The sequence below is a fragment of the Ovis canadensis genome, chromosome 1 (genome assembly GCF_042477335.2).
Source record: "Ovis canadensis isolate MfBH-ARS-UI-01 breed Bighorn chromosome 1, ARS-UI_OviCan_v2, whole genome shotgun sequence".
Taxonomy (NCBI): Eukaryota; Metazoa; Chordata; class Mammalia; order Artiodactyla; family Bovidae; genus Ovis; species Ovis canadensis.
Genome location: NC_091245.1, coordinates 269032108 through 269048918, shown reverse-complemented (window position 1 = coordinate 269048918; position 16811 = coordinate 269032108). Strand labels below are relative to the sequence as shown.

The 16811-nt window shown below is 56.9% G+C and overlaps 1 protein-coding gene across 4 annotated transcripts in view; it reads right to left on the bottom strand.

Moving 5' to 3' along the window:
- Positions 1-6547: 6547 nt before the first annotated feature.
- The window catches only part of COL6A2 (collagen type VI alpha 2 chain), a 32212-nt gene continuing 21948 nt past the window's right edge, over positions 6548-16811 (bottom strand). The window contains exons 16-28 of one of the 4 annotated variants that reach the window (XM_069567070.1): positions 16658-16720; positions 16392-16454; positions 15962-16024; positions 15636-15686; positions 15351-15386; positions 15065-15127; positions 14917-14979; positions 14728-14763; positions 14520-14565; positions 14098-14250; positions 13481-13933; positions 13227-13265; positions 6548-7660 (exon numbers count right to left, since the gene is read on the bottom strand). In XM_069567070.1, coding sequence (XP_069423171.1) covers positions 7062-7660; positions 13227-13265; positions 13481-13933; positions 14098-14250; positions 14520-14565; positions 14728-14763; positions 14917-14979; positions 15065-15127; positions 15351-15386; positions 15636-15686; positions 15962-16024; positions 16392-16454; positions 16658-16720 — 1728 coding nt within the window. In that variant the 3' untranslated portion in view covers positions 6548-7061. Of the gene's footprint in view, positions 9815-13226; positions 13266-13480; positions 13934-14097; positions 14251-14519; positions 14566-14727; positions 14764-14916; positions 14980-15064; positions 15128-15350; positions 15387-15635; positions 15687-15961; positions 16025-16391; positions 16455-16653; positions 16721-16811 lie in introns of all 4 variants that reach the window. The other 3 variants (XM_069567052.1, XM_069567046.1, XM_069567059.1) reach the window with 3 other exon arrangements.

Sequence of the window (16811 nt, the reverse complement as noted above, 5' to 3'; positions counted from 1 at the left end):
GACATGATAACCAGAGCAAATGTCAGGAACCTATTTGAAGTTACTATCGACCAACAGAAAAGCTCCTACAAGTCAAACCAGCAAGGGCAGTGTGCGAGCAGGCTGTGGTGGGTGTGCTTGTCTGTGTATGGACGCACATATGCGTGTTTGTGTGCAAATGCAAAGAACATTCCGGGAGGGTCCCCAAGGGGTGAACTCAGGAAAGAAGGTGAGCTGGGATGCAGTGTGGAGTGTGGGGACAGGAAAGGGGCCAGTGCCCAGCGGCCTCAGAGGCTCACCTGGGGCCTGCCTGCACGGGGCAGCACAGCGGGTGGGGAGGGGTCCTGCAGGCCGAGTGGGGTGGGAGTGGGTTCCTTTCAAGGGGCATTCAGAAGAACTGCAAGTGGGTTTTTAAAGCCACTCTGCAACGGCACATCCGAGGGTCCTGTGCTCCCCGAGTCGCTGTGGCTCCATCAGAACCCCTTCATCTGCTCCTGTTTGCTTCTCTGAGGCAGGGGTATCAATAGATGCTCACAACCGTTCCTTTTGTCAGCCCTCCTGGAGATGTGGGCGCTTTCATCTGCTGGTGCACCGGCCTCTGCCCCTAACTACCCCCAGCCCACTGGTCCTGATTCTCTGTGTCTCTGGGGGTCACCCCTTGGCTGCCTTTGCCATTTCCTCCCATGTTGAGGGGCTGGGAGGTGAGGCATGTGGGGTCTCTCCAGATGGTGGGGGCTGTGAGGGTGAGGTCAGCTTAGAAACACAGGGCCTCCCCCTCCTTTCCCACAGCCTTGGCTCAGCTGACCCCACTGCATGGTGGGCACCCAGCAGGGGCTCAGGTGGCACCTAACCCTCAAGCCCAAGTGGCTGCCATTGAGCTGTGGGACTGAGGGGACAGCAGTGCAGAGGCTGAGGGAGCTTGTGAGCAGCGGTGGACATGCGGCCGTCACAGAGGCCTGTTGTGAGGAAGCATCAGGGAGAGGACAGAGGTGTAGACGCTGGTGAAGTTATGGTAGTGAGGGGGTGTTCCTGAGGGGACTCTGGGGAAGAAAGTGGCTGAGGGACATTAGTAAGGGGAACTTAGTGATGAGATGTAGGGGCCTTTACTGCGGGGATGTTGGAGACGTGACTTTGGGAAGAGAGGTTAGTGAGAATGTTCATGTGGGGTGTCCCTGAGGGCACATGGTGAAGTGTGTGAGGGCTGTTAGTGTAGGGATCTGCTGAGGACACCTTAGTGAGGGACACTGGTGATGGGTGGTTTGTGAGGGATGAATGTGAGAGGGTGTTACTGAGGGGACATTAGTGAGAGGTGTTCTTGTGGGGATGTTGGTGAAAGGATGTTGGTTTGTAGACTTTGGTGAAGGATGCTCCTGAGAGACACTGTGAGGAGGTGTTGGTGGGGAGGCTTGGCTGAGGGGACATCAGTGTGTGGATGAGGGTGACGCGATATGAGACAGAGCCAGATGTTAGTGTGGGGTCACTGGTGAGGAAACTCTTGAAGGAACGTCTGTGAGGGATGGAACTGGAAGCATATTCAGTTCAGTTCAGTTCAGTTGCTCAGTTGTGTCTGATTCTTTGTGATCCCCATGGACTGCAGCACACCAAGCTTCCCTGTCCATCACCAACTCCCGGAGCTTGCTCAAACTCATGCCTATTGAGTTGGTGATGCCATCCAACCATCTCATCCTCTGTCCTCCCTTTCTCCTCCTGCCTTCAGTCTTTGCCAGCATCAGGGTCTTTTCTAATGAGTCAATTCTTTGCATCAGGTAGCCAAAGTATTGGAGCTTCAGCTTCAGCATCAGTCCTTCCAATGAATATTCAGGACTGATTTCCTTTAGGATGGACTGGTTGGATCTCCTTGCAGTCCAAGGGACTCTCAAGAATCTTCCAACACCATAGTTCAAAAACATCAATTCTTTGGCACTCAGAATTCTTTATGGTTCAACTCTCACATTCATACATAACTACTGGAAAAACTGTAGCTTTGACTAGATTAACTTTTGTCGGCAAAGTGATACCTCTGCTTTTTAATATGCTGTCTAGGTTGGTTATAGCTTTTCTTCCAAGGAGCAAGTGTCTTTTAATTTCATGGCTGCAGTCACCATCTGCAGTGATTTTGGAGCCCCTCAAAAGAAAGTCTGTCATGTTTCCATTGTTTCCCCATCTATTTGCCATGAAGTGATGGGACCGGATGCCATGATCTTTGTTTTTTGAATGTTGAGTTTCAAGCCAGGTTTTTCACTCTCCTCTTTCACTTTCCTCAAGAGGCTCTTCAGTTCCTCCTAGCTTTCTACCATAAGGGTGGTGCCATCTGCTTATCTGAGGTTGCTGATATTTTCCCTGGCAATCTTCATTCCAGCTTGTGTTTCATCCAGTCTGGCATTTTGCATGATGTACACTGCATAGAAGCTAAATAAGCAGGGTGACAATATACAGCTTTGATGTACTCCTTTCCCAATTTGGAACTAGTCTGTTGTTCCATGTCCAGTTCTAACTGTTGCTTCTTGACCTGAATACAGATTTATCAGGAGGCACACAAGATGGTCTAGTATTCCCATCTCTTGAAGAATTTTCTAGTTTGTTGTGATTCACACAAAGGCTTTGGCGTAGTCAATAAAGCAGAAGTAGATGTTTTTCTTTCTGAGAAATTCTCTTGCTTTTTCTATGATCCAACAGATGTTGGCAATTTGATCTCTGGTTCCTCTGCCTTTCTAAATCCAGCTTGAACATCTGGAAATTCTCAGTTCATGTAACGTTGAAGCCTAGCTTGGAGAATTTTGAGCATTACTTTGCTAGCGTTTGAGATGAGTGCAATTGTGCAGTAGTTTGAACATTCTTTGGCCTTACCTTTCTTTGGGATTGGGATGAAAACTGACCTTTTCCAGTCCTGTGGCCACTGCTGAGTTTTCCAAGTTTGTTGGCATATTGAGTGCAGCACTTTCACAGCATCATCTTTTAGGATTTGAAATAGCGCAACTGGAATTCCATCTCCTCCACTAGCTTTGTTTGTAGTGATGGCTTCTTCCTAAGGCCCATTTGACTTCACATTCCAGGATATCTGGCTCTAAGTGAGTGATCACACCATAGTGGTTATCGGGTTCATTAAGATCCTTTTTGTATAGTTCTTCTATGTATTCTTGGCACCTCTTCTTAGTATCTTCTGCTTTTGATAGGTCCACACTGTTTTTGTTCTTTATTGTGCCCATCTTTGCATGAAATATTCCCTTGGTATCTCTAATTTTCTTGAAGCGATCTCTAGTCTTTCCTGTTCTGTTGTTTTCCTCTATTTCTTTGCATTGATCACTGAGGAAGGCTTTCTTATCTCTCCTTGCTATTCTTTGGAACTCTGCACTCAGATGGATTTATTTTTCCTTTTCTCCTTTGCCTTTCTTTTCTCTTGTTTTCTCAGCTATTTGTAAGGCCTTCTCAGACAACCTTTTTGCCTTTTTGCTTTTTTTTCTTGGCAATGGTTTTGATCACGGCCTCCTGTACAGTGTTCCAAACCTTCATCCATAGTTCTTCAGGCACTTGTCTGTCAGATCTAATCCCTTGCATCTATTTCGCACTTCCACTGTATAATCATAAGGGATTTGATTTAGGGCATACCTGAATGGTCTAGTGGTTTTCTCTACTTTTTCAATTTAAGCCTGAATTTTGCAATAAGGAGTTCATGATCTGAGCCACCGTCAGCTCCCAGTCTTGTTTTTGCTGACTGTATAGAGCTTCCCCATCTTTAGCTGCAAAGAATACAGTCAACCTGATTTCAGTATTGACCATCTGGTGATGTCCATGTGTAAAGTTGTCTCTTGTGTTGTTGGAAGAGGGTGTTTGCTATGACCAGTGTGTTCTCTTGGCAAAACTCTTTTAGCTTTTGCCCTGCTTCATTTTGTACTCCCAGGCCAAATTTGCCTGTTACTCCAGGTGTCTCTTGAAGTGTATTAGTGAGATGACATTAGTGAGAAATGGTGGTGAGGGAATGTTACTGAGGGGACGTTTTTGAGGGAACACTAGGAACTGTTAGTATGGGAAACTAGTGAGGAGACTAGTGAAGGGTGTTACTGAGGGGACATTAGTGAGGGGACATTACTGAGGAGACATTAGTGAGGGGTTGTTACTAAGCGGATATTAGTGAGGGGACATTACTGAGGGGGCATTACTGAGAGGATGTTAGTGAGGGGTTATTACTGAGGGGACGTTAGTGAGGGGTTGTTACTGAGGGGACATTACTGAGGGGATGTTAGTGAGTGGACATTCATGTGGGACATTGGTGTGGGGACGTTTGAATGGTGACATTGGTGAGGGTCCTTGGTGAGGAGATGTTTGTGCCGGGCTGTTGCTGAGGGGTACTGGTGGGGGGCCTTAGTGTGGGGTTATTCACGAGGGATGTCTGTGTGGGGACACCAGTGAGGGGATGTGCCTTCTAGAGACAGGGGAGTGGCTGGTCAGGACCCTCATGGACACTTCGAGGGTCTAGACTCTCTGGGTCGACTGTCCTTCCTGTGGGAAGTGGAGTTGACAGGTGTGACATCCACTCAGGCTGAGGGTCCTCCTCAAACACTGTGTTTTGGTCCTGGAATAAGGACGCCATTTCTAGGTAGGTGGACCCATGCCTTTGTGCACACTTTTGTCGCCTGGGAGTCACTGGGCTCCCATGAGGAACTGGAGTCCCAGCTCGTGGACAGTTCATGCTGGTGATGCCTGCCTGGAGGTTGGAGGAGTGGCTGGCGCCCCTCTGTCCTGTGGGTCCTGTGGCAACTCTGTGGGCTTCCTTTTGTGACCTTTGCCCCAAGTGAGCCCATTTGGGTTCATCTTTGCTGGGTCTCCTTCACTCATGTCCACTGCTTTCAGGGGAGAGGATCCACACTGAGTAGGGTTGGGTGGGGGTGAGCAGGCAGAGCGGGAAGGCCCTGCAAACCCGGCCTTGCTAGAGGTCTGAGGGTGTCCTGTGTGTGTGGAGTAAAGGGCCTTGTAGGAAACCATTATTTCAGCACGTGTATGTGGCAGAGAGTGAGTCTGGGGGTCCCCCAAGGGCTGAGAGCTGGGCACGTGGGGGCTCAGAGAACAGCCCTGAGAGGGAGCTGTGCCCTTGGCCTCTGGGGAGGTTGGGGCCCTCAGGGAAGAACCTGGGGGATGCCAGTGTGGCGAGCACACTGCAGCTGTCTAGGGTGGCCTGTGCCCTGGAAGGAACCTGGCCCCCCACTCACCAGCATCACAGAGAGAGAGAGAGAGAGAGAGAGAGAGAGAGAGTGTCCTTCCCTCTGCAGAGGGGACCTGTGCAGGCCCAGTGGGCAGAACTCTGGAGACCTGGAGGGAGGGACCCCTGCCATCCCCTCCCCTCCACCCTGCCATGACCCCTGGAAGTTCACAGGCACCAGCACTGCGCTCTGAGACCTGGGGCACTCTTCTCTGTCCCCTGCTAGCATTTTGTCGAGTTCTCTAGGGGGAGAGAGGGGAGAAGGAAGGGAAGGTACTTGGTGGGATATCCTGCCCTCTAGCTGCAGGCTGCACAGGCAGATGAGGAGAGGCGGAGTGAGTCAGTCTCATGCCCCCTCCCCATGTCCTGAGCCGAACTGTGTCTCCCTTCCCCAAACTCCCATGTCCAAGTCCTAGCCCCCACCTCAGAATTTGACCTTATTTGGAAGTAGAGTCATGGCATCTGTGATTAGCTGAGATGAGGTCATCCTGGGTGGAATGGGCTCTAATCCAACATGACTACGTCCGTGTGCGAAAGGGAATCGTGGACACAGACGGGCCGGGAGAACATGTGTGAAGGTCTAAGGGATGCTGCAGGTCGAGGGGCGACAGGAGCTGGAGGACCTGGAAGGATCCCTCCCAAGAGCCTTGGGGGGGATGGTGGCCCTGCAGACACCTGGACACCTGGTCAACCGCTGGCCTCCAGACTGTGTTTAAGACCCCATGTTGGAGACCTTTGCTAGGCCAGGCCCTGCAGATGATAAACAGCCCGGGTTTAAGAGGGCACTTCCCAGAGGGTGAACTTAAAATACCTGGGTATCTGAACACAAAGTCACCGAGGCTGCCAGAAAAAACCCGCCTCTGTCTCATTTCTCCTATCTGTATCTATCGTCTATCACTCTGTTAAAATCATCAATATACCCATCAATCAATCAACCTACCTACCCATCATCTTTTTCTATCACTTATCTATCTACCCTCTATCTCTATCACCTCTTCATCATCTCTCCACCATCTATCTCTATCCACAAATATCGTCGTGCAAACACCAACAAGTGTCCCTAAAGCACTCTGGCCCTGGTCCGGGGACAGAGTGAGATTTCATCAACCAAGTACGTTGTTTGCAGCCCAGAGTCAACTAGAGAGGTGAATTCCATGGCTGAGGCCATCCTGTCCCTTGGGAGTGCAGTGTCTGGAAGAACTTGAATGTTGGGAGTTCGAGGAAGAGAGACACACTTCAGCCCAGAACACGGAAGGACACGGGGCCAGGCCCAGCAACATCTCGGTGCACAGAACAATCCAGGGGCCCCAGCGATATGATCAGTCCTGGGGGTTACGTGAATCCCTATTGGTACAGTCACTTGGAAGCTGGGGAGCAAGAGGGGTCAAAGCCTTTATTGGACTGGGGTGTGTGCACACAGGGAGGTATGGGGCCTGCTATCACAGCTCAGTCTGATGGGGAAGGTGACCCCTAGAGACCCAAAAGCGGCAGGGGGTCTGCTGGGGCTGGCAGAGAGCCTTTGCGGGGGAGGGGTTGGGGGGAAGGATGAGTCTGTGAATGAGGCTGGGCTGAGGGAGGTCCACTGGAGAAGTGCACCCCAGGAAGCCTCTGGGTTCCTGGGAGGGCATAGAGGGCGGGGCCAGGGCAGATGATGAAGAGGGGAGGAGGGCTGGGGTGCCCAAAGCTATGGGATTCCCAGTAGGAGCTGGGTGGGCCAGGGTCCTTCGCTCCTGACTTTATACCCATACGTGGAGACTCAGTCCTCAGCGGCTGGACCTCTCAGTGGGGTCAGAGTAGCACCATGGACAAGAGGACAGAGCCTGTGGGGCAGGAGTCATGGGGCTGGGGCCCGGGGCCTGGTGGGGGTGCGGGCTGGGGGAGGGGGGCGCTAGCAGATCCAGCGGATGAACCTGTCGAAGAAGCCGGGCTGGGCCAGGCTGTCATAGTCTTTCTCGCGGAAGACGGCGGCCGGGTCGCCCAGGCTGATCTTGGAGAGCACGTCCGTGTCCACGTCGCTACCCACGGCCACCACGGTGGGCACCACGTTCTGCTTGCGCATGGAGTGTACCGCCTCGTCCAGGCTGTCGTTGCCTGTGACTCCGTCGGTGAGGAACACGAAGGACAGCTCCGCGTGGCGGCGTGCCCCAGCCCGAGCGCCTTGCACCACCTGGTTGATGGCCTGCACGATGCCCGCGCCCACGTGAGAGAAGGAGTTGAGGTAGCGCGCGCTCGCCAGCGCCTCCTGAATGACGGTCAGGTTGGAGGTCAGCGGAAAGGCCACTTGCTGCTCACGCGGGCCCCCGAACTGCAGCAATGCCACACGCGCGTTGAGCGGGTCGTCTTCCCTGCGTGCCAGGGTCAGCCGTCGGGACACCTCCTCCACGAAGCGCCGCACCTTGTGGAAGTTCTGCTCGCCCAGCCGCTCAGAGCCGTCCAGCAAGAAGACGATGTCCACCGGCCGCTGTGTGCACTGGGCCACGTACAGCTCTAGGAGCGAGAAGGGGTGGTGCGCGGGCGACCCACGTGAGGCCCGGCGGCCCGGGCCCTGGAGCGCCTGCCGGGCCACGCCCCGCGCTCGCCTCTTTAGGCTCACCCCGCCCACAGGAGCACCGAGACCCAAGGCCGCTCCGTTGGGAACTCCCCAACCTGACAGCGCCCAGGACGTTGGTGCAGACTCCCACCCCGTCTCCCTCAGACCGACACCGTCTCTTTTGGTTGTGCTGCCACCAGGAAATGTCCCCAACCCTGAGACTGAGGGGTCCCTTTTCACTCTACCAGCACCATCTCTGCCCAGCAGCCTCCTGGCCCTCATGGGAGGGGTCCATAAAGCCCCTTTTTTTGACCCAAGAATTGGATACACCCCCGAAGGATCACAGTCCATGGGGAATGAGGGTGTGACTGTGTAAAAAGAGCTCAAGAAGATCCTCAGACTCAATGACCCGCCTCTGGCCAGATCTCTCCAGCCTTGGGAACGTTAGAGAGAGGGGCCCCTCAACTAGATGAGGCTTTGATAGGCCAGTGGGCACAGGTGTGGCCAGGACACCCTTGCCCTCATCTGGGCAGTCACCAGCCTGGACATGCTGGACAGTGTGCAGGCAAGATTGCTGCCAGGTTGAGGCTTGACCTAGGGGGCATGCCACTACACAGGCTGAAAACCCACTCCACACACAGGAGGGACCACAGGCTCAGTCCCTGTCCATAGGCCGGGAATGTGCAGCCAAGCCCCTCCCCTAAGCCACTGCAGAGGTCGCAACTCTAACCGCCGTGGGGGCTCGGCATGGACCAGGCTGGTCCTCCCCAATTGGGTCTAGCTCCTCAGCCCTTGATCACCCCTCCTGACCTGGGCAGGAAAGGACTCTGGTCATAGCCCAGGTATGCTGACCCAGGCGTCTGACCCTTGGCAGCAACCATGAGGGGGGCAAGGTCCTCTTTGGGTCCTGTAGGCACCAGGTGACCCCCACCCTCCTGTGCCACATGGGTCACCCTCAAAGTCCGGCGAGCAACCAATTCACCCCAGCAAGTTGCTGACCACAGCACACACTCAGGTACCTTGCTTTTCAGCTTTTATAGAATATCTGAGATGAGCTCACAGCACCTGAAGGACACGCTTGGGTGTGTCCTTGGAGTGCTGCTCCCCGTGGAGGAGCGAGGGTTTCAGTAGATTTTTTTTTCTTTTTTTTTAAGGAGCTTATTAATGATGCAGCTTATCTTGGTGGTGGTGCAGATGAAGAGCAGCTTCGAGCTGGACTGAAAGTGCCCAGCAAGCTCCCTCTGTGTCCCTGGCCGGCAGAGTCTGAGATGTAGGGACTGGTGGTATGGGCAGGGGGTTTCCTCCATGTCTCAGCCAGGGGACAAGAGCCTAGGGGCCCTGGGCAGAGGCCAGCGGTAGAGCCGGGAGCTGGGTCGTCTGTGAGGCTCTGCTGGTCTCTCTTTCTTTCTGGCCAGATAATGGCCCCCAAGAGGTCCTAATCCTGGATTCTGTGACCGTGACCTTATATGGCAAAAAAGGACTTTGCAGATGGAATTCAATGAACAATTCCCTTGAAATGGGGGCGTGGGGGACTATCCTGGGTTATCTAGCCCTAAGTGCGACCACAAGAGTCCTTGTAGGAGGAGGCAGAGGGGAAAGGGAGAAGTCTCATGACCACAGAGGCAGAGAGGGGAACTGGAGAGGCAGGAAGGACCCTCTCTTAGAGGTCCAGGGGGTGTGTGGCCCAGGACACCTTGACTTTGGACTTCTGGCCTCCAGACTGAGAGAACAGCTTCTTGCTGTCTCAAGCCTGGCAGTGTAACGCAGGCAGTCCCCGGGAGCTCATGCAGCCAGGTGGGGCTGCACCCTGCGGCTTTAGCACAGCGCCAGCGCGGTCTCGGGGTCCCCCACGATGTCCCTGTGCACCAGTTTAAAGGTGTCAATGAACAGGTCCATCCAGTCCTGCCGCTCGTTTCCTGTGGCGAACTTGGCCCGCTCCGCGGTGTAGACCAGCACAGCCACCAGCTTGGAGTAGGCAGCTGGGTCCTGCGTGAGCTCCGTGGCGTTTAGCAACTGTTGGATCAGGGGGATGGTCCTGGGGAAGGAGACATCCGGGCCCTCTTCCGTGCGGAGGAAGGTGACCGGGGGCTCGCCGCCAGGCCACGGTCCATCTGCGGGGGATTCCAGAGAGGCCTTTCAGGGATGTGGTGGGTATGAGCACGCCTCTGGCCGCTTCTCTCCTCGGAGACGAGGAGGGGCCAAAGGCTCAGCCAGGGGTTAGATGAGGAGCCAGGGAGGCTGCAGCTCCCCATCTGTTGGCCCTGAGGGCCAAGGCCAAGTAAGTGGGGCTTCAGGGAGCCCCGAGGAGATGGAGCAAGAGCTCGAGAACCGCAAGACTCTGAGCACGGACAGCTGAAAAGGACCCGGCCTGGTGGCTGCTGACAACTCAGGGCCTGCCCTGGGATGGCCTCAGCACCACCAGGAGAATTTCCTGCCTGTTTCAGCCCCACTGGGTGCTAGGCAGGTGACCCCTGGAGCCCCTCTGGAGCAATTTCTTTAGACAAATCTTCCCTGCCCTTTAGATGTAAATCTCTAGGCCCAGAGCCAGAGCTCGGTCTCCTATTCCTCCAAGGACTGAGGAATAATCGCTTGGTGAGCCTCTCGCTCTCCACCTACCCTGTCCCTGGGGAGGTCAGGGCCTACTCTCTGGGCCCAATGGGCCCAAAGCCTCCTGTCCTTGGGGGGCCTCGGTATGTCCAGTTAGCTCGTCCAGGTGGCCCGGCCCATGGCCTCACCCCTGCTCTGTGCCGTTCCTTCGGGCCTCAGCCTTCCAGAGCCCTGGCCTTGGTGTGGGGAGCAAGGCTCAGGCCTCCTGGCTCTCCTCCCTCCTACAGCAGCTCTCGTGGAGGAAAACCTGCCTTTGCTGCCTTGACTGGTGTCCAGCGTTGTTTCTCTTTGATGGCGGCTTCGTGGTTCCACCCCAGCTGAGTTGCCACCCAGGTCAGTCCAAGCCCAGAAGTGGCTGAGTCTCTGGGTGGACAGGGCCACTTGGCCCAGAAGGTCAGGGCTGCACTAGCATGGGCAGCATCCCCCTGCACCTTGTCTGCTCAGCCCTCAGCATGCTGGATGGAGTCCACTCGTGTCAAGAAGCACATTCTGTAGTTACATCTGCTCTCTTCCTCTCTGGGCACAGTATCTAATTTACTTGGAAATTTCAAATCATTTGAAAGGAAATGAGGGACTTCCCTGGTGGTGGCTAAGATGCCACAGTCCCAGTGTAAGGGGCCCAGATTCACTCCCTGGTCAGGGAACTAGATCACACATGCACAATGAAGAGTTCAAATGCTGTAACAAAGACCTAGCATGCCACAACCAAGACCCAATGCAGCCAAATAAATATTAAAAAAAAAAAGAGGACAAGGTGGAAATTAAAAAAAAAAAAAGGAGAATGAGGTTGTGAGTTTAGTAAAAGGAAGAGTTAGGAGAAGAGAGAAGGGGTCTCTCAGGGGTCTGTTCCCTTTCACTGTCAGGTCCTGGAGGCTCAGGAGAAGTGAGATCACCAAGACGGAGACCAGTATCCCTCTAATATCAAAACCAAAGACAACACAAGAAAGGTCACACAGCTCTGTTCATCTCTCAGGAGCACAGATGCAAAGATCTTCAACAAAGCACTAGCAACTGAATCCAACAGTGTATATCTATGTGTGTCCAGTTGTTCAGTCATGTCCAACTCTTTGGATTGTAGCCTGCCAGGCTCCTCTGTCTATGGGATTTTTTTCAGGCAAGAATACTGGAGTGGGTTGCCATACCCTCCTCCAGGGGATCTTCCCAACCCAGGGGTTAAACCTGTGTCTCCTGTATTCGAAGTGGATTCTTTACTCGCTGAGCCACCAGGGAAGCCCAACAGTGTGTGTATATATATATATATATACACACGTATGTATATTACACATCATGACAAAGTGGGATTTATGTCAGGTCTGTAAGGCTGGGTCAACATTCAAAATGCAAAGACTGTAGCCCATGATGTTGACAAGCTAAAGAAAAAACACCACCCAATCATATCATAGGTGCAGAAAAAGCATCTGACAAAATCCCACACATGTTCATGACAGACTCTTAGTAACTAGGAACAGGGGGACCAGCCTCCGCTTGTGAGAAGCAGCTACAGAGACCCTGCCCGTGGTGAGACTCGAAACTTCCCCAGCAAGATGACCGCTGGGCCCTGGCACCAGGGCTGGGCTCAGGTTTCTGCCCTCAAGAGGCCACCTGACCACAGGGCTCCTACCCTGGGAGGACTTGGGCATCCTGAGGGCGGCAGGGGCACAGACCATGGGTTGTGTGGGTCTCTGTGGGGACACCAGCCCCTTTAGCCCCAGAAGAGATGGGGACTGGCGCTACTGGGTCAGCCTCTGGGGGTTGGGTGGCTCTGGGCACCACACACCACTGTCTCCAGCTGACTCTGGGGCCCCCAGGCCCAGGCTGTCTTTGAGATGCCCCCACTGCTCGCCATCAGCCATGGCGTGGTCACTGGTACAACCTCAAGAGCACTTCCTTGGAAGTTCTCTGTCAGAATAAAAGCAGGGACCCTTGTCCCCAAGTCAATGCACTCCCTCCCCTCAGGCTGCCTTGGAGCCTTTGAACCTACCCAGGGGTCCATCTGACGCCTGGAAGGAGCCTGCCCCAGCGCCAACTTCATGGCAGACATGGATGTGGACGCAGGCCTCATGTTCCCGTCAACACTGGACCCACCAGCAGCCCAGCCCAATCTGGCCCCTGCCTGCTGTGGCAGCCCCTACCTCCCAGAGTCAGCCCTGGAGGCCCCAATTCTAGGACAGGCCCAGCACCCACAACTCAGCACAAGGATCCAGCTGGCTCTACGACCTGGCTGGCGAGGGCAGGGCAAGCCGTTGGGGCTCAGCTCCTGGTGTCCCTGGGCACCTCCGTGGCCCAGTCACTGCAGTATAGACCTGCAGGCAGCAGCTCGATGCCCAGCAGGGCTGGACGATGCCATCCTGGCCCCATCCCCCGCCTGAGGGACCCCCTGGAGCAGCCTCTGTGGGTCCCCAGCCTCTCACACTAGTGCAAACACATCGGGCGGGGGGCATGGCCCCCTAAACGTCTGCTTCCGGACGGAAGATCAGACCGGCGATGCCGGGCAGCAGCAGCATGGGGCTGTCAGGGGGAGAGGCCCCTCCGCCTCGCCCAGCTGCCCCTGGGCTGTGGATGTGTTCACCTCCTGGAGGGTTTAAGACCAGCCATTTCATGTATGGGGCTTCAGCCCCAGGCAGCCCTGGGGTTTCTGTTCCTCTGGGCACCTGTGGGTTTGAGACCAGTAGCTGGAGAGCCCAGCACAGTGCCCAGTGGGTAGCTCCCCTTCCCCACATGCATGAGGTGGAGGGTGGCTGAGCACCCCCACCCCCTCCTTGGAAGTGCTGGGATCCTGGAGGCTGGGCTACCACAGGTCTGGAACCTGAGGCTTCTCCTGGGGGTGGCCGCATCAGCATTTCTTGAGGTCCCTGAACAGCCCTCCCTACGGCCCTGGCTGCTGACTTGTCTGGGGGTCAGCGGCGCCCACGTTACCTGTTTGGCAGGGAAGATCTGGGCACACGATCTGGGGATCTAGGAGAGAGGAAAAGAAGCAGGGGTCCTGGTGACTCCTTCAGGTCCTACAGGGCCAGGAGCCCCTCCTCTCTCCCCGCCTCCTCTCTTCCCGCCTCCTCTCTTCCCCCCTCCCCCACTCCTCCTCTCTGCCCGCCTCCCCCCTCCTTCCCCGTGCAGCCCCACCTCTCCCTCCCCTCTCCCCGCACCCCCCGCCCCCGCCACCCCGGACTCACCCGGGCACAACACGTCCTCCATGTCATCGATGAACTTCTCGGCCACCAGGTCGGAGAAGAGCGTCATGTTGCGCACCTGCTGCGGCTTGTCGCAGGCAATGGAGTACAGGTTCTCGCTCTCGTGCTTCTCGTGGAACATGTCCCCGATGCCGATGGCCGTCACCGTCACTTCGTGGTTACACAGCGCCCGCAGGTTGAGGTCGTCGTCCCGGGGGTCGTGGCGGCCGTCTGTAATGACCACCGCGAACACGCGGGTCTTCTGGCGCCGGCTCTCCTTGATAAGCTTATTATAGGCGAACTTGAGGGCCGAGGGTGTCCAGGTGCCGCCAGCGATCCACTCAAGGTTCTTGACGGCCTCCTTGAAGCTGGACAGCGAGTCGATGCGCTCGTCGTCCAGCTGGATAGCTTCGAAGGTGCCCTCGTGGCTGTACTGCACGACGCCCACGCGGGTCCCTGCAGCGGGCGCGGGCGTGAGGTCAGCCTTGGTGGAGCTAGGTCCCCTCCAAGACCCCTCCCGTGGGCTTCCATCTTGATCCCAGGCACCCTGTGCGCCGGCCCCCCTGCTCAAGGCTGCGGCCGGGCGCTCCCGGGCCCCAGCCCACTGCGGCGCAGCTGACCCGTCTCCGACTTGGGGTCCTTGGCGATGGCCCCCAGCCTGTTGACCACGTTGATGACGAAGTTCTTCTCCAGGGTGAAGTTGGTGTAGCCGATGCTCTCGGAACTGTCGATGACGAACACCACGTCCAAGGCGCCACAGCGCTTCTCACAGTCTGCCGGGAGCCAGGAGAGCGGTGGGGCGGGGTCAGCGGGAACCACGCAGGAGGGCGGGGCTGGGCGAACCGAGGGGCGGGAGGGTCGCTGCGCTGACCCCCGGCCCATGGAGACACGCTTAGACGCCAGGGGCGTGCACCCAAGTGCACCATGGGAAACAGTGAACACAACCCGGAGGGCAGGACTAGGGCAGGTGACCTTGACCCCTGGACAGGAGCCCCAAGGGACACAAGTGCTCTGGTGTAGCCGCCTGGGGGCCGAGACTCACCACAGCACCCGCAGGTCTCCCGCACGTAGGTCATGACGTCGCATTCCTGGAACACAGCCGGGTGGGCCCGGCAGAGCGTGAACCATGGGGAGGGACCGGAAGTGCTTCCTGGGAGCCTGCCGACCCTGTCCACCTCCTGCCCTGAGCTCCCTTTCTTAGGATTTTAAGATGAAGGAGGACCCCGAGTCCAACCCTAGCTGATACCTACCGTGAGGCCGGGGTCTCCCGGGGGGCCAGGCTCTCCCTGGAGGAGGAAGGGTGACAGTGAGAGGTGACACTTCTCATGGCCGAGGCTGCGAGGGCTGCGTTCCGCATGTGGTCACATAGTTTGGGTGCCTGTTGGTCAGGCTGACCCAGGGGCTGGGCCTCAGGGCCAAAGGCATGGCGACTGACCTACCTCGGGTCCTGGGGCTCCTCTCTGCCCTCGTGGGCCAGGCTCACCAGGGGGACCAGGATCTGCCTGAGAAGGAAAAGGGCAAGTGGGCTCTGGCAATGCCCTGGGTGGTCCCCGCACACGGCTCTGCCCTGGGCGCAGAGGTACTCACAGGCTCTCCCTTCTGGCCTTTCCTCCCAGGTTCTCCTTTGAAGCCAAAGTCACCTCTGCCCCCCTGTGACACAGAACACCCTTGTTAATAGGGCAGAGAGCTCTGTGGCCCAGCACTGCTCCCCTGCCCCAGCCTCAGCAGACTGCCAGCTTTTTCAGGAGGAACCCGGACTCAGCAGTGCTGGCAGAGATGCAACCCCGCACAGATTCAGGGCATGGCCAGCTCCCACCCCCAGAGCTCAGAGGAGGCCAGACGCACAGACGGCCCCATGCACCACAGTACGTACCTCGGGGCCAGGGGGGCCCGGCTCGCCCTTCTCTCCCTGGGAGGCAAGCACAGGGGTCACTCAGCAAGGGCCGAGGGCTGGCAGGCCCTGCAGCCCCATCCCAACCCTCATGGTGAGCCACGCAGGCTGTGGAAGAAGGTCTGAGGCTCCAGGAGGCCTGCCTCTTCTCTTGCTGGTGCTCCGGGCCCTTATCCCCTCATCCTGGGCCCAGCAGGAACTAGCAAGAACCTTCCCTGGTCATGGCCCTCCCCCGGTACCTGTCCCACATCAGGTGCCAGGACTTACAGGTGCTCCTCGGGGTCCGGGATAGCTGAATCCAGGCCTGCCAGGGTCTCCCTGGGGGACACAGGAGGCCAGTCAGGGCAGGTCCAGTGGGAAAATGTGGAGACTGAGCCAGCTAGACTGGCCTGGGGCTGGTGGGGAGGGGCCTCATGGGCAGGGCCTGCTTTGGGAGGACGTACTACCCCCAAGGGTGAGAAAATGGGGGAGGTGGCGGGGCGGGGGGGTTGCTGCTCGGCCCCTGATGTCCTCCCACACCAGTCTTCCAGGTAGATTCCTGGAAGACTTGGTCAGGCTCCCGCCCCATCCTGGAGGGTGGGGAGGGGGCATACCTTGGGGCCAGGCTGTCCGGAGTCTCCGCGGGGACCAGCATCACCAGGGTCTCCCCGAGATCCCTGAGAACAGAAAGGAGGCAGGGAGTCGGCACAGAGGGGGACTGACCTCATCCTGCTCTGACCCCCAGGTGACACTGCTGCCCCATGGGGCAGGGCATCCTGAACGTCTCTACTCTCCACGAGCCATGTCCAGCTCCCAGGCCCCACACCGCCTCCCATCTGGTAAAGCTGGACCCCCCAGGGCAGGATGAGGGTGTGAGATGCCCCCTGTCCCACTGCCCCGGTTTGTGGGGACAGTGTCCTTTCTGCCCAAGGACAGAAGGACCCAAGTGGACTGCAGGGTGGGGAAGGGGGACGATGAGGTCAAAGGGCAGCGAGGGGCCTGGGTCCTGGAGCCAGGGGCCCTCCTCAGCGTTCTGCTGCTGACCTGTTTCCCAGGCTCTCCGACAGTCCCTTGGGGACCTCTGGGTCCAGGCATACCACGATCTCCCTGGAAGGAAGAGGGACGAGGCGCTTCAGAGACTCACTGTGGACGTGAGCAAGATGGGGCTGTGCTGCCCTCCGAGAGGCCCTCAGCCCTGACCACAGGGGCCCTCAGGCTGAGTCTGAAGGGTGGAGGGCAGGGGTTCCTGGTACAGCCCCTCCAGCAGGAGGACACGTGGCCTCTGTGACCACCCAGCCATGACCACTTGCCTTGGCTCCTTTGTTGCCAACCTCTCCAGCCAGGCCCCGGGGCCCCTCAGGACCAGGGTCCCCCTGTGAGAAGAAGGGCCAGGTTAGTTTGGTTTGCATGCGAGAGAGGTAGGAGAGGGGATCATTAACTCCCCGGAGGAGGAGGCCACACACT